This window comes from Pagrus pagrus, assembly GCF_965226575.1.
Source record: "Pagrus pagrus genome assembly, chromosome: 17".
Lineage (NCBI taxonomy): Eukaryota > Metazoa > Chordata > Actinopteri > Spariformes > Sparidae > Pagrus > Pagrus pagrus.
Genome location: NC_140201.1, coordinates 17,581,531 through 17,602,250, shown reverse-complemented (window position 1 = coordinate 17,602,250; position 20,720 = coordinate 17,581,531). Strand labels below are relative to the sequence as shown.

Below are 20,720 nucleotides of genomic sequence, written 5' to 3'. Positions count from 1 at the left end.
ATACAAGAAATAAACACATCTTATGTCAGGCAACCATCAATCAAGCAACTGAACTGAATTAACAGACATAATTACTATACATATAGGGATTATAACACTTTAACATCTCCACAGGAGAATCTTTTTCAAAAGCCGCTTGTAGTTAATTCAGTTTGAAAGATGCATTTACCTGAATGTAGCGTATAGTCTTACTAAGGTTAGAGCAACCATGTGGGATATCTACAGTAACATCAGCTTATTATTGGATCGTACATGCTGTTGTTACAAGATTCATATGAGAGAAGCTACTTCAAAAGTGTCAGCAGTGGAGCGCCAGTGAGAAAGTATAACACGTTGTGATAGACTGGGTCTATTGTTACCATCAGTACATCCACAGTCAGTACACACTGGCTGCTATTGTGTGTTTGATATGATGTCATAAGTCATCATCAGGGCAAGGAGTCTCACTTCTTCCTGAAACAAGTTTGTGTCATATTTTATAGGAGCAGTTTCACAGTTAAGAAGTTGATTTCCATTGTATTTTGTATTAAAATATAAACTTTTCATACTTTGATAGAGATGAGAAACAGATACGATTTGAAACGTTCAGGCTAACATGCTTTTGGTTGTCAGTTAAGTGACACCAAAATCAACAATTGTTTTGAAAAACAACTAAATGCCCACTGTTATGAAATTTGATCAGATTGTTAACATGATGCCATGAAATCTCGACAAACTAAAAGGAGGGACTTTGGTCATTCACATCTCCACTGAGCTAATCCATGGAGTAATATCTCTGCCATGTTTGGTCAGGCTTTCCGGTGAACAGAGGGATTTGGTTTTGTTGTGGTTGAAGTGCAGAATGGGACCCACCCAACCCTACTGACTCATCGTCCACCAATCGCCTAAGGTATTCAAATCCCAGCAGCCATGGCAACGAGAAGAAACAGGAAGTTGTGATGATGTCACTCTGTGTTTTGAGCTCTTCCCCCGTGTGGATGTGAATCACTGAGATTTGTTTTCAGTGAAGATAAGGGATGTTTTACAGCACGTGTGTGCGCAGAGTCACAGTGAAGTGAAGTGTATGACGGCAGCCAGGAAGTCTCCGGCCGTTACCCAGGAGCAGACAATGCCACTGAGATTACAACTGCCTCCATAACTCAGTGGTTATACCAGCCATTACCATCTGGCATCTTTGCCTCGGCATAGCTTTTAACAGCCAGACTGGGAGCTTTAGAGCTGCCTGCCCAGAACCTGATGTCACCTTGTCTGTAAAAATATGGCGTTTCAGGTCAAAGGTCAAACAAACTTACTGACCTGAATCCCCATGTAGCATGATCCTCTCTGCACCTACATCTGGCTCAGCTGCCAAACTGTTAATTTGATGCATGGTGGTTTATGACTATTTCTATCGGTGAGGTGCAGAGTAATGTGGCACTAATGCATGGCTTAATAAGTAACTGGAAACAGATACTTTAAGCAGCATCCATGTGTACGAGTTATATTCATCTGATTATATAATGAGATGGTTGGTGTTAAATTTGCATCCAACTCTGCCGTCACATGCAGATCCACGCAAGAGCTGACCAAAAACTGAACATATATGTAAACAGAAATTGTACACCGGCCATTGCAATTTCTTTTTTTTTAATCCGAAAGCAGCCGATAATCAGAATCTCTGTGCTAGTCTGAAATCAATCCCAAGCTGTTACACTGTGCGCCACCCACAGACCTCAGATCAGATGATGTCATGCACCATAAACTCCTCTCTGTATCTCTCCTTCTCTCTCTTGTATTTCACAACACGTGCTACCACTTCTCATTTACGTAATGGTGTCAGGAACTGCGTCACTGTCAGAGTTCTGATACAACATGTGTGCGTAATGAGTGTGTTTATGTTGAGTGTGTGTCTGCATGTTTGTGTGTAAGAGAGAACATCTGTGTTGGGCCGATGAAGTCACTGGATTTCTATACTGTACATGTGCAGACGCCGGTGATGTCATGTTGTTTGTGTAAGTGTATGTGTTTGGACTTACTTGAATCTGTGAATTGGAGTTTATTTAACGTTTTAATGTGTGTGTATGTGTTTCATAGGGTTGGGTAGAAAGAGGGCAGTCAGGAAAAGAGCGAGTGTGTTCCCAGGTCTTAAGGCTGTTTGCTGAAGTCACCAGCCAGTGGTTTATGACAGGCCGTTTTAACGCTCGATTAACAGGTCCAACACAGGCCAGCCGGCCCTGGTTAGCCAACCCCAGTGATTTAAGGACATTCTCCTCTCTCTGGGAGCCACACGCACACACACACACACGCACACACACACACACACACACACACACACACACACACACATTACAAAGTCCTCTCCTCACCACTGAGCCATTACAGGGTAACATTAATCCGTTAACTTTATGGATGTAATAGATGCTGTTGTCAATGGGTTATGCAACCACTATAACTTAAACACACACACACGCACACACACACAGGGATAGCTCTACATGAGGAGTTGTGCTGTAATGACACCAATTTATTTAGGGTTATCTGTGTGACTTTCCCAGTGATGGAAAAAGAAGCAACAATAATTTAAAATGCCACAAACACTCTGTATTTTCCGTTTTGGAGTGGTTGCAAGCTAAAGCGCTGACATGTTTTATAAACGTGACAGGATGGATCCTGACCGTAACATGGCAATAATTGAATCTATTCCGTTAAAACAAAAACAAAAAAGCAAAGCAAGGAATGTATTTATATTGCACATTTCAAAGTGATTATGTAAAAGATATTTTAAAAGAAATACACCAGCGGGTATTTTTGCTAAGCACAAAATGAATGTTTGGAAAAATTGTAATCCAGCAGCTATTTACCATCATGACTGTAAAGAGAAGAATGCAGATTGTCAGCAAATGTCCAGCTCACAACCAGTCATTATTCTGGGACTATGATGCTGCCACTCCTGAACTCTCGGTGACTCTGATCCTCCTCACAGTATCTGGATGACAGCTCAGACATGTTTATTAGCAAGCTCTCAGATCCTAATATGACTAATTGGCACAAGTTAAGCATCAACTTTAAGACAAATGAACAGTATTTTAACTGCTGCCGCTGATCTACAGTTAAAGGGGCTCCATGTAATAATTTGCAGCAATTTACATGTATTAATCACATTTTTATTGGCCAAAAGTGGGCAGATTGTAAGGTGACGTGAATAATGAGACCTCGGACTGTGCATTTCTTTGTGAAGGACTTGGGCTGGATTTTCCGCGAGAGTCCAAAGTATGTGACTTTATGCACGTACTTGAGTGCCTCGTCTCAGTGCCTTTTTCTGTTCAGCTAACAGAGAGCAACCGTAGCTAACGTTAGTTTAGAGATGGAGTCTGCTAACATAAACTAACAACTGGCTTCCAGCACAACACAGAAGCTCCACAGAGCCCCTTTAAATACAATTTTACAGACCTTTGTGAATGTTCTGATACATATATTACTTATATTTAATATTTTATTTCCTCCGTTTTCCCGTGATAACGAGTTAATTTAATTTGTTTTCTCGAGATCTCGAGTTATTATCTCGAAATAACAACTATATTAACAATTATAACGGGATAATTTTCTCTAGATCTCGAGATAATGAAACTTTGTTTTCCCGAGATAACAATATAATTAATTCGAGATCTCCAGATAATGACTGTGATATGATAGGCCTGAGGTTATGGAGACGCCCGGGACCTCGTAGCTGGTCAGCTATGTAGTTAATGATGACATCAGGCTCACTTAGATTGCACCGCCGATATAGCTGAAGCCTTGCTAACCGTCTTTTTAGATTACGCACACTAATGTGTATATTATCTGTAATAGCAAGGCATAATGCTATTTCAGCCTGCGTCAGGCCTCGATTGAAAAGATATGTGACGCGGTGAAAGATATGCTCCTCCTCTGACATTGCTACACTGAATGATGTTTTCTGCAGTGATTTAATATACTACACTATCGTTTTGTTTTCTCAAGATCTCAAATTAATTATATCGTTATCTCGGGAAAACAAAGTTTCATTATCTCTAGAAAATTATCCCGTTATCTCGGGAAAACGGCAGTTTCGTTATCTCGAGATCTAGAGAAAATTATCCGTTAACTCGGGAAAACGGCAGTTATTTCGAGATAATATCTTGATAATATCTTGTTATTTCAAGATAATATCTCGATAATATGTCATTTCGAGATAATATCTCGATAATGTTATTTCGAGATAATATCTCGATAATATCTTGTAATTTCGAGATAATAACTGCCGTTTTCTAACTCAAGATCTCGAGAAAACAGATGAAATTAACTCGTTATCACGGGAAAACGGAGTAAATAGAATGTATGAATGCATGGCCCTTTAGGGCTATACAAATTGTGGAATGTATTAATTGAGATGTGAGGTATAAAGAAAACACTGAAAAACACATTTTGTTATTAAATTAATATATGTTAACAAACTACATTAGTGCTGCTTGATCAATATAAGCAAGAACACAATAATAGAAACAAAATCAATAAGTCAAATTATGTTCTTATCTTCCTGCACACTCTAGTTTACTCTGTTTTGCATATGTGTTAGTGTTTATTTGTATAATGCATGCAAATGTGCTCAGATTTATTATTTATTGTTTGAAATATATTCAAGTATATCTGATGTCATCTATAATGTCACAGGGCACAGATCCAGATCCCAACAGGTAGGCAGGTCGTGACGTAGGCTGCCACCAGCCAGCCCTCCCCCCATCCCCACCCCCACCGTCCCGCCTGCCTCCCAGCTGCGTCCGCCGCTGTCCTGTCTGGCCGCCCGGTGTCTGCTCCGCCGCTCCGCGCTCTGCGGCGCTCCCACCCCGAACCCGAAGACTCTGCCTCCGCCTCGTTCACCGCCCCGGTCCCCCCCTCTATCCACCCGGTGAATGCACCAGCGCCGCAAACATGACGGGCATCGCCGCCGCTTCTTTCTTCTCCAATTCCTGCAGGTTCGGGGGCTGCGGTCTCCAGTTCGAGTCTCTCGCCGAGCTCATCGTCCACATCGAGGACAATCACATCGGTGAGTCGGGCCAGAGGGGGGAGACGGAGCTAGGCAGCTAGCTGGTGTTAGCTAGCGTCTTAGCTAGTTAGCCGAGCGCATAGAGAGGCTCGGGGTTTGCATTCCGCTATTCCTGCCGCTCGCTCTCCGTCGAGGCTCGTCGGAGTGCGAGTTATATTCAGCAGCACGACTTTAATTGTCTTGGGAAACACTCTTTTCTCATGGAAATGAGCGACCGGCTTGTTTTACGCTGCAGTAGCCGTGATAGTTACCTTTTGCAGCGGTAACTCGAGGGCCGCGTAGGTCTCATAGGTGTAACTAGCATTCCGAGCAGGCAGCGGTTCCACGGCTAACATCAGAGCAGCCTGTGTGTGTTTACGTCTCCAGGCCTGATGCAGAGCAGCCGGGCTCCTCTCTCTCTCTCTCTCTCTCTCTCTCTCTCTCTCTCTCTCTCTCACACACACACACCGTTTGTGTATTGAGCTGCCAAAAGGTCTGTCAATTTTGTCACCTCAACGCGTTCAGACATCACCTTTTGATAATGTCTGCCACTTAATGATCACTGACGCCTTTTCTATTCAATGAAGTTGTGTCAGACGTTCATTGAGATGGTTATTTTCCTCCCACATGCACAAGCTTCAACTTGTTGCACCGCTTAGTTCAGTAAAGCATGGCACCCGGCTTGTTATTATCACATTGTTAATGTGGAATAGTACAAAATCAGTCATTAAAGCAGCCTAATCAACTTATTAGTGGTACTTTATTGAGAAACATAGTGTCTGTGTTGGTGATAACTGAATGACAAATGTGGCGCCTCAAGAAAAACAGAGCAAATATTTTAATCGCACTGTTAACTAATGTCTTTACTGTACCTGCATGCCTCTTTTAGATGCACGCACAGTAAATAAATTGTTATTTTGTTATGTCAATTGCATTAGATGCACATTTAATCAAAAATACTACAGAAATTGCAAGAGCAAAACAAAAAACTGCAATTTTTGCCTAAGTTTCGCCTGTGTGGTGCTGCAGAAATGCCCTGGACTATAAATCTCATCCTCCAGATGTAAGAAAACATGATTGTTTGGTACAGAGACTCCAACAAACGTAGACTTTTCAGTGAAATTGAAAAGTCTGATGCCAAAACGTTGATTCCCACTAATTGCGAATCATATCTCGACTGCAATATCTGTATAAAAAAAAAGAAATCACACAGTCATTATTTTGTGTACTATACTTTGCAGCCCTAATTAGTATTGCCTAGTTTTGGATGAGGGACTGCTGCTGATTGCCCCCGAAAAGAACATTCAGATGTAGTCTCATTAGTACCCTGCAATGTTATGCTTGTTAAATATTTAACACTTTTTCCAAGCACAGTTCAAATGCTCACTTCAACGACACACTCTGATAGATTGACCTATAATCCACTGTAGCAAATGACACTGAGGAAGAATCTCAGGAGTCGAGAACCACCAAAGCACTCAATAATCGCTAACAAAGTTGATGTGGGCTAATCATTATTTGTGGTGTGTATCCATCCTCAGGAGGCTGTTTGGAGCGGTGGGGGTGAGAGGGGGTAGAATGGGATGCTTCATTGAGCCAGTCTCCATGGCAACGGGCCGTCTCTAAAGGGGTTGGGGGGCAGTATGTTTGGCTGAGTTATTGCACACCTGCTGTCTCGCTAACAAAGCGGCTCCAGAGCAGCCAGCTGTGGTGAGGACGATGTCACGTCGCATGTGAAGCAGGACTGATGTGCTGCTGAGGTTTAAAAAACGGGGGTTAAGTTTGTGGGTGAGGAGAAAGTGGAGCGGTGTGGGTGGTGGCAGTGCTGTGGGCCACTCTTGGTCCTACCATATGCTCCATGGATAGCTTGCAAATGAGCCAAATAAGGAGGGGAAACATCATTGTGAATGGCTATTTTATTCTTACCTGTGGCAGTATAGACCCCGGTGTTTCCCCTAATCAGCCAGTAACCAAATTAAAGGATGCTAGCTGACTGAAAGGCATGAATAGATTTAGTCTTTTCACCCACGCAGCCAAAACCCCACAGACGCTGATATATGACCCATCTGGCTATTTGACCTTTGACCCAAACCGCCAGCTGAGCAGAATGACGGTTTCCCACTCAGATCACTTGGATTAATGAGTTTCCCCTCTGCTCGCATCAAGATCAGTCTAATCAATACCGCTCACAGATCAGTTACCACAGGGATAAATGTGACAGATGGAGGGGATTGAGGTGAGAGTAAGGGAGAGGACGAGGGAGGAGGGGTATTGGCATTTAGCTTTGATTTCCGCACTTTTACTTTTGAAATTGCACAGCAGTGTGTGATCAACAATCAATCATAAGATAAGTGAATTTGATCTTCTGAGCTGCTCCACATGAGACGTCAGATAAGCAGTTTGAGGCTTTGCAGATAACAGATTGCCGTGATTGTGGCCCGTCCTGCAGTGTGCAAATAGATTATGAAAAAGCAGCAGCTCGCAATGAATCAAATCATCCAGAGGTGACAACAGGCTTGTAGTGTCAGACATAAATAGCGGTGAAAAGTGAGTCAGTGGATCTCAGGTCAGTGTGCAGAAATCAGTGTGGGCCTGTGCTAGAAACAGATTAACATAGACTGTGCTGCCCTCTTGTGGTAGGACCTCCTATGTGCTGCACGGACAAAAAATGTCTAGTTTTTGCTCTGACTCTGGTTTGGCACACTGTATATTGTTGTTGTAGGGCTCCAAGTGACGATTATCAGGCCGATTATTTTCGAGATTTATAGTTTAGTCTATAAAATGTCTAATAATTTGGAATAATGCCAACCAACTCTTCATTTACTGTTATAAATGACAAGGAAAAGAAGCAAGACTTTACATTTAGAAGCTGGGACCAGCAAATGTTTGACGTTTTTGCTTGAAAAATGACTCAGTTATCAGTTATCAAAACCAAAATGGAATAATTTTCTTTTGAATGACTAATCGACTAAACAACTCACCTCTAGTTTCTTGTATCTTATTTGAAGCACAAAATAGCTGTCAGAAAACAGACCAGTTAACCCTTCGCTCTCTTTCATGAGAAAATCAGATAACATGCAAATCCTTATCGCTGACCTCATCCTACAAGAAAAGATAGCAGCCTTCCAATAACATACCTGTAATGTTTAGATTACAGCTGGACACAAAAGGAAGTGGGTTCGGGGAACTGTATTTAGTGTGATGTTTGGTTGTTGACGAAGTCTTTGTGCGGTGGCTTTAGGTAAGGTCTGAGGAATGTAATGATGTCAGCCTGGCCTGCCCGTGTGCACGGCTGCGCTGCGCTGCACAAGCACATACCTGCCTCTTACCTCACCAAACAGGAGCCAAGAGGGAGGGGGAAAGGTCGAAAGAGATCAGAAGTGGGGAAGAGGTTTGAAAGAGGAGTTCAGAAAGGAAAAATACGGGTGTGAGCGCAGGGAAATCCCAAACACCTCAGCTTTGTTTGGACATAATTAATGTGTCTTCATTTATTTTTTCATCTGTACTTTTGGTTTTACAGTTGTAATCAAAGGCTGAGGTGTGACCTGACATGAGGAGCCAGGTCATCATCAGGTTGTGATAATGTAGGCTCTGCTGAAGCATGCAGATAATTAACCTACAGTAACTTTTAAAGATGTAATCATTCAGCCCACAGGCAATGCTTGGCTGTGTTCCTCTATCTGCTCAGGATCATAGAAAAGACAAACGCAAATACAATATGGTGAAGCAGTTTTGAACTATCTGTCACTAACAGGATTCTTCCTGTCGAACCTGGTGTTGTGAAGTTTTTTCAATCACAACATAATTGCATAGTTAAGGGGGTTTGGGTGAATTCCCAGAATTTGTCTGTGCACAGTTTCTTGGTTGGTGCCAGTAGGGATGAGTAATTACTGAATATTATTTTTTATTGACTGTATTGACAGGTGAAATCATTTTGTGGGGATTAGATCTTCAAAGCTGAGATGTTTAGCCAATAAATCAAGGAGATGACAAAAAATGACGCGTCAACATCTTTGATAAATGTTCATTGAAGTAATATTTCAAGTAAAAAGTTTCCCCGGTTCCTGTTCTCTCTTGTGAAGTCGAGTCTGACCGATATATTGTTTGGCTGATATTATCAGCTGATATTGGCCTATCACAGATATATTAGAATACTTTACTCCTTAATACCAGTATCAGCATTGGCCACAAAAATCAAGTATCAGTCAAGCTTGACTGTGAAGATTTGCTGCTTTGTCTTACATTATATTAAAATCTTTAATTTTGGGATGGTTCTTCAGAGAAAACGAGGCAGTCGAAGTTGTCACCTTTGACTCTGGGAAGCTGTGGTATTTTAGGAGTGCCTGATATGGATTTCTTTCAGTCGATGCTAATAACTGATAATTACCTGCTTCTCATGGCCGATGTCGACAACCGATAATTAAAGTAAAACTTCCTAACCTGTGGTTTATGAACTCCTGAGGTTAAGAAAGACTAAGATGTAGTGAGCAAAGATGGACGATTTAATATTCCATAGCTCGGATTAGATTTGTTGTTTTAAAACACATTAATGAGTCCAAGCCAACTTTAGATATTTAAGTTTAATATAATACGTTTTTTGCCTTTTACAATGAGTTTGGCTTCTTGTAATGCATAACGTTGGAGCAAGCGCAGGTCATACGAACATACGCTTTATTTTTTTTAATATAAGGCCGCATTATTAATTATTGTTTAGATTGAATGATTCATATAGTTGTTTGGTCTATAAAAAGTCATAAAAACCACTATGACAGTCGAGGGTGACGTCTTTAGCATTCTTTTTCGTCTGAGCAGCTGTCTAAAATCTCAATTTTTTAGTTTACAATCATATATAACAGAAAAGCAGCAAAATCCTCCCAATTTAGGAGATATTGTATCTTCAGCAAAAAATACTTCAGTTATTACGTGATAATCAGAATATTTGCTGATATATTATCTGTCAGTGGACTTGTTTATCGGACAACTTATTGTTTCATACATTTACTATATTTTTATTCCTTAAGTCTGTAAAATACCCTTAATACTGACTAAAACCATGTAGTCCAGCCCAAGATTCCAGATTGTTTCCCATCCCACTTTGAGAGGTGTGACACAGGAAGGGGTGTGTGTGTGTGTGTTTGTGCATGTGAGAGAGTGTGTTCACCATACTTCCCAAATGACCTGTCAGGGTGTAGCGGAGCAATTAGTGGATTGGCATCCCAAACTGGAAACTGCAGACCCTCTCTTTTCACGCTACACATACACACAGTCACACAGTTTGCCTTTCGGAAGTCGCAGGGCCCGAGCGCCCCACTAAGCCCTGGGAAGTGTAATTACAGAGAAGTTTGCCTTTTCCCCCACCCATATCCCCCCTGCTCCTCCTCCGCCTCTCCTCTCCTCTCCTCTCCCTCCATCCGGTTGCCTGCTGCTCTAGAAACACGTTAAAATGCTCTCTGTGGCTTAATTAGCAGGCTGCAAAACAAGCCATGCATTCTTGGCCTGGTTTCCACACATACACACGGACCTATACACATGTGTACATACATGCGGACTTCATGCACACGGCGTGTATTCAGCAGGGGGCAGCAGTGCACTGCTGGTCAGAGATGGATGTCTGTGTTGAAGGGAGTGGAGCGGCTGTTGATTGGTGCCCACTTTTAATGACAGGAATGCTAATTAGAGAGATATTTATAGACCCCGGAGACCCTGAAATGTCTCAGACGTGCAGCACACGTGCACAGAAACATGCACACAGACACACACATGCGGATGGAAAACGCACACAGAGTAGGCTGCTGTCAGTGGACTGTGTACTGTAGGTTAAATGCAAAACTTGCGAATTAGACCGGTTAAAATTGGTATTCATGTAGCTTACTCTGTCTGTGTGTGTGTGTGTGTGTGTGTGTGTGTGTGTGTGTGTGTGTGTGTGTGTGTGTGTGGGATCAGCAGTGTGTTAGCTTCCTGTCCTGCTAGGTGAGCGGAAGTCGTAAAGCCGGTGAACATTTACTGCAGCTCTCTCTCTGCACCTGGCTTACTCCATTTCCACCAACACCCCGCCTCCCCTCTTCTCCACACACACGTGCACACACTTACCTCACCTTCAAGCAAAAAACCTGAGCTCCTTGTACATCCCGAGTTATTGACTCTGGCATTGTTTCTTCCTTCTTCTTCCTGCTAATACCTGGCTGTCAGACATTCACCTAAATGACATTTCGCTGACTCCAGCTGGAGTTACAGTGCTCTTGTATGTGTGTACTTGCAAATATATCCTATGATTTATAAGGTGGACTCCTGGTTTGTGATTGCAGACTGTTATTATGATGATTGCAATGATTTGAAGATTAATTGATAAATTAATTGATCAGTCACTGTAATAGATCTGATAACTAATTGTTGAAGTGGCTTATGAGGGAAAAATGGCAGAAATTCAGTGGATCCAGCTATGAGTTGCAAAGATTAGTCATTCTAGTCTATTCAATCTACTAGTTGATTGAAAGAAAATGAATTGCTAACTATTTTGTTCTGTTATAATTGATAAATCATTCAGCCATTTTTCAAGCAAAAGAGTCAAACATTTGCTGATTCCAGCTTCTTAAATGAATGAATTTGCTGTTTTTCTTTGTCATTTAAGACAGTAAATGAAGAGTCTTTGGGTTTGGACTGTTTGTTGTACACAAGAAGCAATTTGAAGACGTCACTGTGGGCTCATGTAAATTGCGACGAGCATTTTTCACATTTCTTTGGTCATTTTATTGAATACATGATTGACCATGAACATAATCAGCAGAATAATCAATAATGAAAATAATGGCTGGTTGCAGTTGTTGTTCTAGTTCTGGCTTCTCAAATGGGATGTCCTGCTTTCCTCTGAGTAACGTGATTCTGAATTAAACATGTTTGGGATATACACTTTTACTTGGACAAAACAAGCAATTTAAAGATGCACTGATCAACCGGGCAGGGACCAGAACCGGCCAGTTTTCGGCATGGGCCCGTGATGACCGACAACCTGCAATTTACTGTCAGATAGATCCGATTCTGTGCCGGTCACATTTACACACATGTGCCTGCCCCCCAACTGAACCATCAGCCCTAACTGAAAGAAAGAAAAGTAATATGTTATGTTATTGACCCAAAATATGTGCACTTGTTTCATTGTCAGCTAAGCTTGAAGGTCGTCTTCCGTTTTTACCTTTCAAAATAAGAGTCCCAGAATACAAAGTGTAAATGCTTAGGAGAGGAAGCTAAAATTCACTTTAAAATAGCTTACAATGTGTTATTTTTATTAGTTATTTCATGGTCACTGTTTTATTACATACATACAGTTGTATTTTCCATTTAAAAAGGTTACGTGTTTGTGTATGCTGTTAATTATCGTCCTTTGGAAAAAGAAATCTGAATTGGCCGAGAAGATTGCAACCCCTCTGTTCACTGAAATTTTATAGATGTCGATGTACGAACTGAAACGATAAGTCAATTAGTTAATCGCCAGCGTCAGGTTTTTCTGCTCCTCTTTGTTATATATAACAGAAAATTCAATATCTTTGGGTTTGTTGTAATACATGTTGTTTTCTTGGTCTTGAGGTCTACGCAGTCTAGTGATCAAGTCTGTTTCAGACGAGTTTAACAAGCAATCAATGCCCTAACCTATTGAGCCTACATATTTATATTGAACTATGTAATATCATCACATTTTAAGAATATATAATGACTTGGGCATGTTACAAAATGATTCAGGTGAGGCCAGACTTCATTGTCACATCTCGTGCCTCGCCAGTGATGTAGGTCGATGAGTGTATGTGTGTGTGTTGTGTGTGTGTGTGTGTGCATGTGTGCTAATGCATTTGCAGAGCTCTGGTCTCTACATCAGAGCAGCAGGTAGGATTATTAAGGCTCAGCTATAAAAGACTGTCAAAGACCTCCTCTGTGGACCACCTCAGTGTGTGTGAGCCTGTGTGTGTGTGTGTGTGTGTTTATTGATGCATTCCCCTGCTATCTTTATTCATCTCCCTGCCTTTTCATTGTTTTCACGTATATATTCGCATGTATAGGAGGACTTGGCGGCAGCAGCAGTGCACATTTTCCTCAAGGTTGTTTTCCTGTTTGCTGTTCTCCTCGGTGTTCTCCTGCACTGTGGGAAGTCTGCATTCTTTTTTAATTATGAGGTGTGAAAACCTAAAAAAAACCCAAAGGGCTAAGAAGGCCAACACACACTTGGGATTAGCTGGAAGGGAGCGTCCAGGAGTGTGTTGTTAATCGTACAGAGATGATCCAGTTCTTGGATGTGAATTGCAATACATCTGCCAGCTATTACATATAAAGCTGCAATTATACACACACACACACAGTCGTAGCCATGCACGCCATGGCCGACTAGTTTTTGAGTGTGTCTCCCCCCTGAATGTTCCCTCGTTGAACACTTGATGGCACTGGTACTTCACAGATGCACCCACCCGCAGTGTTTTCATGCACACTTGCCCCTGTTTTCCAGGGGGTGGGAGGTGGGGCTTTGAAGTTAACACTGCTCCCCTCAGGCACTGGAAGTCGCCTACTGTAGTGTGACTGACTTAGCAAGTCAACTGGAAAAAAGCATGTGTGTGTTTCGAGTAATACACTGTGCACATTCATCACGGCGTCCAAGTTGCTCTTTCACTCTCGGACAAGTTTCTCCTTTGCCACATTCAGACTCCAGCAATGATTAAGTAGTCTTGGGAAAGGCATTGGTAGTAAATTACAGAGAGGCTTGGCGCTGGCGTAATAATGCGCTGCTTATGAAAGTATCCGAAATGTATCTGCAGGCTCACGCATACTATGGAGTAATACAGAGGAGGCAGTGTGAGAAAAACGCAGTAATCTATCAGCCAGTCTGGCAGGAAGAATAGATCTATGAGTCAGCTCCTTACTGCGAGCATTCACACAATATTTTCCCTCCACACGAAGCAGTGATTAATCTGAATGTCTCTCTCCCTTTCTTTCTCTCTCTCTCAGACACAGATCCGCGGGTCCTGGAGAAGCAGGAGCAACAGCAGCCCACCTATCTGGCCCTAAGCTACATCAACAGGTACGCACACATTCACACACACAAGCAAAGGTTTCCGTCCATAGAGGGCAGCATCGCTCCACCAGGGAAAGGCGTGTTTCCGTGTGAGAGTGTGCACATGTGGCTTGCGGAGAGCAGCTCGAATGACTGATGCCTTCCCATAGACACAGCTGTGACTCATCCACAGACCAGCACAGAAAACCACACAAGACAATCACTCCTGACTCCACGCTAATGGCACAGCCAAAGGCGCCTTTTCAGGATTACAGCATATGTGTGTTTTTTGTGCGGTGAACCGATGTGTCACTTGTCACTCAGTCCCCTGCTAAATCACACCAAAGTTGAGAATAATAACGGTAAAACAGAGAGAGCAAGAGACGACGAGGTTTGTTTTCTGTGGTTATTGTTCAAGTGGCGAGCTTGTAAATGTCAGAGGCATTCGCTGCACAATGTTGTGATGACTGTGTGTATAAAGGACCGGTTCATTCGGCAGCTCAGTTATGTCTTGTCCAACCTCAGGCTTCCCACTCAAAGTGTTCAGAACAGCCATAATCAGATGACATAAAACCTTAAATACTCCCGTTAGAGCAACAAATCACACTATAGAAAGTGAGACTGCAGGGCTTGACAGGGACCAAAAGAAAAAAAATCAGCCCTGGTTATCAGATGGCTTTGGAGTACATAATATCTAAACTCGAGCTATTTAGCTATTCATCAAGTACAAGTAATTAATTAAAAAAAAGCTCTGAAGTCCAAATATCATTTTAACCTACTTAGCGTGGAAGTAGCCCTGTATAAGCTTAAATTTACTGAAGTCTACAATGTTGTTCAATTCAATGCAAAGAGTAAAAATCTAACGTAAAAGTATTATTTCACATTATTCTGTACTGTCTTTTGATACATTCAGGGGTAAAGAAAACAGGACACACATTTGCAGTTAAGGTTTAAATATCAGTAACGACATATATGACTGCATATTTGGACTTTATAATATTAAAAAATAAAATTATAGTGGCCCCAAGTTGCGTCAGTCCACTGGGCAAATGTCCTAAATGCCAGTTTAGAAGTCCAGGACTGTTAGAAAGCGCATAAAAAAAGTAGAATATAAAAATACCACAGTAAAAAGGCTTAATTAATTAAAAAACTCTAAATTAGGCTTTAGTATAATGCCAGTTAACAACTGAACTGGGGCCTCATTTTGTAGTTCGGACCTTTATTCCTTTTTTAATAATAATACCAAAGTAATGGCTAGACAGGGCAGGAGACACCTGCAGTCAGCTGATCAGACAGGTTTTTAAACAAACCTGAACTCATTCGGGAGGCAAAACAAACTTGTTTTGTATCCAAACTGTCCGTCGTAAACATCCATCACAGCCTAAGACTGACTTACTGGTTCCGTTTTCTCTGATCACACTTGCCGTAATTGTAGGTGCATAGTTGTCTTGTGCAGTAAGGGATCTTTACTGTCATCTTTTTCAGCTTTCTGGCATATTTGCAATCCGTCTGATCGTCTCACTGCTTGTTTATTGCCCAGTCAGACTCTGCTGTAGCATCGTCCGTGTGTTTCAAGATCTCAGCATTACAACTAATGATTATTTTCATTGTCGATCAATCTCCTGGTTATTTTCTTGAATAATTGATTAGTTGTTTGGTCTATAGCATGCCAAAAAGTGGTTGATCAGACCAAAGCCAAAGACGCCCTCAAATGTCAAATGTTTTGTCCACAACCCAAAGATATTCAGTTTACTGTCACAGAGGAGTAAAGAAATGAAATGGAATCAGAGAAGTTTGACAATTTTTCTTCAAAAATGACTCAAACCCATCAATCAATCATCAGGATCAGATGGGAGCTTTGTTGTCTTTACTGATGACTCCAACTTCTGTGTCATCAGGTTCATGACAGATGCGGCGCGCCGGGAACAGGAGACCATGAAGAAGAAGGCCACGCCCAAACTGTCCCTGTCCATCACTGGCGGAGTGTCCAGGAACAGCACGGCCACGCCTCCTCGCCACACCAGCGGTAACCTGACGCCTCCCGTCACGCCCCCAATCACCCCCTCCTCCTCCTTCCGCAGCAGCACACCCACAGGTACGACAGGTGTGTGTGTTGAAATGTGTGCTTGAGACGAAGAAAGACGGATTGCTTATACCTGTGGAATGAATGGGGGTGGTGGAACTGACTAATGCAAATTAAGCCTACTGGCGCTAACAGAAAAGGGCTTCCAGTTGTGGTTGCCCCACCAGAAGCACATTTGTCAAATTCATACAGCGTACAGATGAGCAACAGATGAAGATATTTGTAAGATGAATGGAATGCAGCTTATTTCCCAGCTGGTGACTGAGCAGAAATATTCACAACATAACTGAGAGCACGAGCCAGCTCACCTTTAACTCAGCAACGCAAGCTGGAGCTCACTCACTCTGACTTTGCTTTTCGTAATAGGTTAAAATATTTCGTCAAATATTTGAATCGTGAAGAGAACCAGAGTCAGGAGTGGATAGTGGAGAAACTTAAACCCCAGCCCCTCTCTACTGCTGTTTGTGCGTGTGCGTGTGTGTTTGTGTGTTGTTTGTGTGTTGGGTTTGGTGGCCCCTGCAGTGAGCAGACCAGTCAACACTCTGCTAATTACATAGCAGCTGTCACACGGTGTGTTCATTGGGGCCGTGTGTTGCACAGCCCAGAAGCAGATGTCCAATTCCAGCCCAAATGGTTCCAAACGTAGTGTTAGGTCTGGGTACGCACACACACACACGTACACACTCACACGCACACGCCCTCTTTTGACATGTGCCAGGGTGCCATCCATTTCCTCATGCTGAGGTGCAGCATTTCCTGTGAGATGGTGGGGGGTCAGTGTGGCCTGTGTGTGTGTGTGTGTGTGTGTGTGTGTGTGTGTGTGTGTGTGTGTGTGTGTCTGTGTGTGTGTGTGTGTGTGTGTGTGCATACATGCGAGTGGAAAATGTTCTGCACTTAGCAAAGCACTTTTTCCAGGCTGAGCAATGGGGATCACTCCCACTTAATGATCTCTTTCTGAGTGCCAATCCCTGGGTTTTGACTCACAGGCACACACACACACACACACGCTCGCACACACACGCACACCACTGCTGTTTTATCAGAGCCGTGCTTTCAGTGACATGTGGGCTTGCTAATGAATCAAAGCCAGAGCAGAATATAGAGAAAACTATTAATAAAAGTCCCATATTGTTTCTGTTTGGTAAATTCCCAAGCCATGATGTGCTACTGGGTATGTCCCCATCCATATTTCATCCGGGCTGACTAGTGGATTTTTTGTTCTGCATGTCTCCATCGTGCCTCCAGGCAGTGAGTATGATGAGGAGGAGGTAGACTACGAGGAGTCGGACAGTGACGAGTCGTGGACCACAGAAAGCGCCATCAGCTCCGAGTCCATCCTCAGCTCAATGTGCATGAACGGGGGAGAGGAGAAGCCGTTCGCCTGCCCCGTCCCCGGCTGTAAGAAGAGATACAAGGTAAGGCCACTCCGGAGTCAGGAGACGAGGTTTCAGATGAGCCCGCCCAAGTCCACACTGAAGCTTTTGTCTGAGTATCACATGTTTGCACATAATATTTAGCAAAGTGCAATATAAATCCAGAAAGTCGTGATTAGAAGCAGTGATAAATGTATCAAAGTATATTTGCTTTGGTTGAATTATATTACAGCTGGTAACAAAAGCCTCATTCAGCTTGAAGTCCCCGCTCGTTGATGAATGGACACTGTGGGAACATTACTCTCTTCTGCCCTTTTCAGAACAGAACAGTGACGTAGGATAAAGCCGTATTTGTTGTCGATCTGAGTCTGATCTGTACTTTGTGAGCGTTTTTACTAAATTACAGAAGGATAGTTACCAGTGAAATCAGCAAACAGATACAGGGATGATTAAAAGCTACCACAGATAAAACGAATGGAGATTTAATAAAATTAACAGTCATCCTAAACAGCATAATGATTGTTACGCTACAGTCACACTGTTCTGGATGTTTACAGATCATAAATTCTGCTCCTCTTAAATGTGTCGTTTGAATGTGACTTGTCTGATTTATTTTTCATAAAGTTTTGGTGACCAAAAACTCATGTTTTCTAGTGTTAACATTGCAATGACCGTTTTAAATTAAATTAAATTTGAGATTTCTCAAACTAAATTGCAGGTAGAGGTTCCGAATCCTAATCAGTGTTAAGGCTGCGCCTTAGCTTAGCTTAGCATGAAGATTAGAAACTGCTAGCCTGGTTCAGTCCAAAAGTAGCAAAATCTGCCCAGCAGCACCTCTAAAGTTCACGAAAAACGTAGCTTGTTTGTTCAATCCATACAAAAATCAGTGTAACTGGCTATGACAGGCTATGTACTAGACTAACAAGAGCAGCAGGGATGACCTTTGATAGGCTTAGTTGAGGTTAGCCGCAGCCTGGTTCCCTGCCGATGAGGGTTAGCTCTGTGGCAAACACAAGCTCGTGATACTTGTTTTTAACATTTTGTTCAGTAAGATAATCTACTGAAAGGAACGGAACTATTATGGATTTTGAAGTGTAACTGACGTTTAGTGTCCCCGACGACCTCTGTCTTCTCATTTAGCCACATGTTGGGAACCGCCTTTTTAAAGACATAAATGCTTTATAATTCACATGTAGGGTATCTACTGACATACTTAATGTCGTAGAACAAAACGTGAACATAAGTCTGCAGCTGTGTCTCAATTCGGGGGGCGCATCCTTCCAAAGATGTGGTCTACGAATTTGTTGCATTCATATACGGCAGACGAACTGAGCGTTGTGAAATGAGACGGTATAGTTTATGGGGAATTTCCGAATATACGTCACCAGCTCTCCCTGACCTTACCCTTGCTGCCTAGCAAGCTTGACACTTTATGCTAAGCTAACCAGCTTATTTGAGAGTGGATTGGGACACCTCAATGTAAAAGATTTGGTTTAATGCTCTGGTTTATCAGTGTAGACCTGGGTCAATAAAAGATCATCTTGTGACTGCAGTCTGGCATGAAATGGTCAAACAAAGGTCATAGTGGTGCTCGTGTGTAAGAAGTGTACTTACAACCCTTCCCCCCTCTCACGATCTGTCTCCTCATCCCCGTCTCTTCAGAATGTGAACGGTATCAAGTACCACGCCAAGAACGGCCACCGCACACAGATCCGTGTGAGGAAACCCTTCAAATGTCGCTGCGGCAAGAGCTACAAGACCTCACAGGGCCTGAGACACCACACCATCAACTTCCACCCGCCCGTCTCCACCGAGATCCTGCGCAAGATTCAAGGCTAGAGGCCGTGGTCACACAGGTCAATGACCCCAAACATAGCCCTATCCTGACTTTCCTTACCCGACCCTTTTATATACCCATCCCACACACTAAAGGATCAAGTGCATGCTTTAAGTTCTCATTTAGTTATTTTTTTTCCCCCTCATCTTTTTGTTTGTTTTATATATTTTTTTTCTATCCATGTTATATCACTTGTATTTTTGAAAAACAAATGTATCTTTGTAGTATTTTTAATGTTGTACATTTGCACATTCGTATATGCTATCACGTTACTTTTTTTTCTATTGTTTGACTTACATAAGGTGCTAACTGTAAAAAACAACAGAAAGAAAAGATAAAAAAACAAACGATATGAAAGAAGAGCGGGGGAAACGTAAAAGAAGGAGATGTGAAACAGGAAGTGCAAACAAGCCCTGCCCCCTTTTGAAGTTGACGTCAGCGCTGATCTGAGCTCAGTAGCCGTTACACTCCCTTTCTACTCGCTGAGTTCGCCGAGCTTAGATCTGTTCCTTCGCAGTAACTTCTGGGGCCTAAGCGCAAGAGTTAAGTTATACTTTAAATAGATATATTGATATATAAACAATAGATATGTATGTGTACATAAAAATATATAAAAGTATTCATGAGCATATACATAAATAGTTACACTTTATTTTCAAGCTTTATTTTATATATTTTTGTCAGTGTTTTTAGATAGTGTTTTTTTCTATGTATCAATAAGTGTTCCTTTCATTCCTTTATTTGCTGAGAGGGCCAGTTTCGTCACCTCAGAGGTCAAACAGCTGGCTGACTTTAGGTTCAGAGAGTCACCACTTCCTAGAGATTAGGAGCCTTTATGTTTTGACCCACTCTGGATCGATATTTTTGCTGTTGATCAGGAAGGGGACGCTCAACGCTGAACGTATTTGAACACGGCCCAGGCCAGTAATCCAGATCTTCAACATTTCATCCCCACGGGAAGCCATCCATGTATTTCATATCTCCAGTGTTTCCTCATTCAGAGTGCCAGAGCTGTGAGACTTAGCTGTGAAAGCAGGTTAAGCATCATACTGTATTCCAGTTGCCAAGATCTTTGTTTTTGTTTATCCATGATTGTTGCCAACAGCTCTCCACTGCCAAACATTGACCATACCATGTGCCTGATGGGGAGGGAGGGGTGGGTGGGAGGGTAGGGAGGTCGCCAAACGCGTGGCAACGATTTTCTTCTTCAGTGCGCGTCCAAAACGTGCGGATGTACTTCGACGGAATGTTTTCATGCATGCTTTCTGTGTCGTGTGTGAGAGAAGAGGGTGGATTTGTATTTGAAAGAGATTACCATCTACAACCTGTCATTTGTGTGTGTTGTAGACAAGAGCATTCCAGTTCATTGTGTGTAT

At 42.3% G+C, this 20,720-nt stretch overlaps 1 protein-coding gene across 1 annotated transcript; it reads left to right on the top strand.

Annotated features, from left to right (window-relative positions):
• The first annotated feature begins 4,752 nt into the window (after nt 1-4,752).
• jazf1a (JAZF zinc finger 1a) lies at nt 4,753-20,490 on the top strand. Its single transcript, XM_084379182.1, has 5 exons — nt 4,753-5,041; nt 14,006-14,078; nt 15,950-16,146; nt 17,380-17,549; nt 19,170-20,490. The coding sequence occupies exons 1-5, from the start codon at nt 4,927-4,929 to the stop codon at nt 19,344-19,346; spliced, it is 732 nt and encodes a 243-aa protein (XP_084235308.1). The 5' UTR covers nt 4,753-4,926; the 3' UTR covers nt 19,347-20,490.
• The last annotated feature ends 230 nt before the right edge of the window (nt 20,491-20,720 follow it).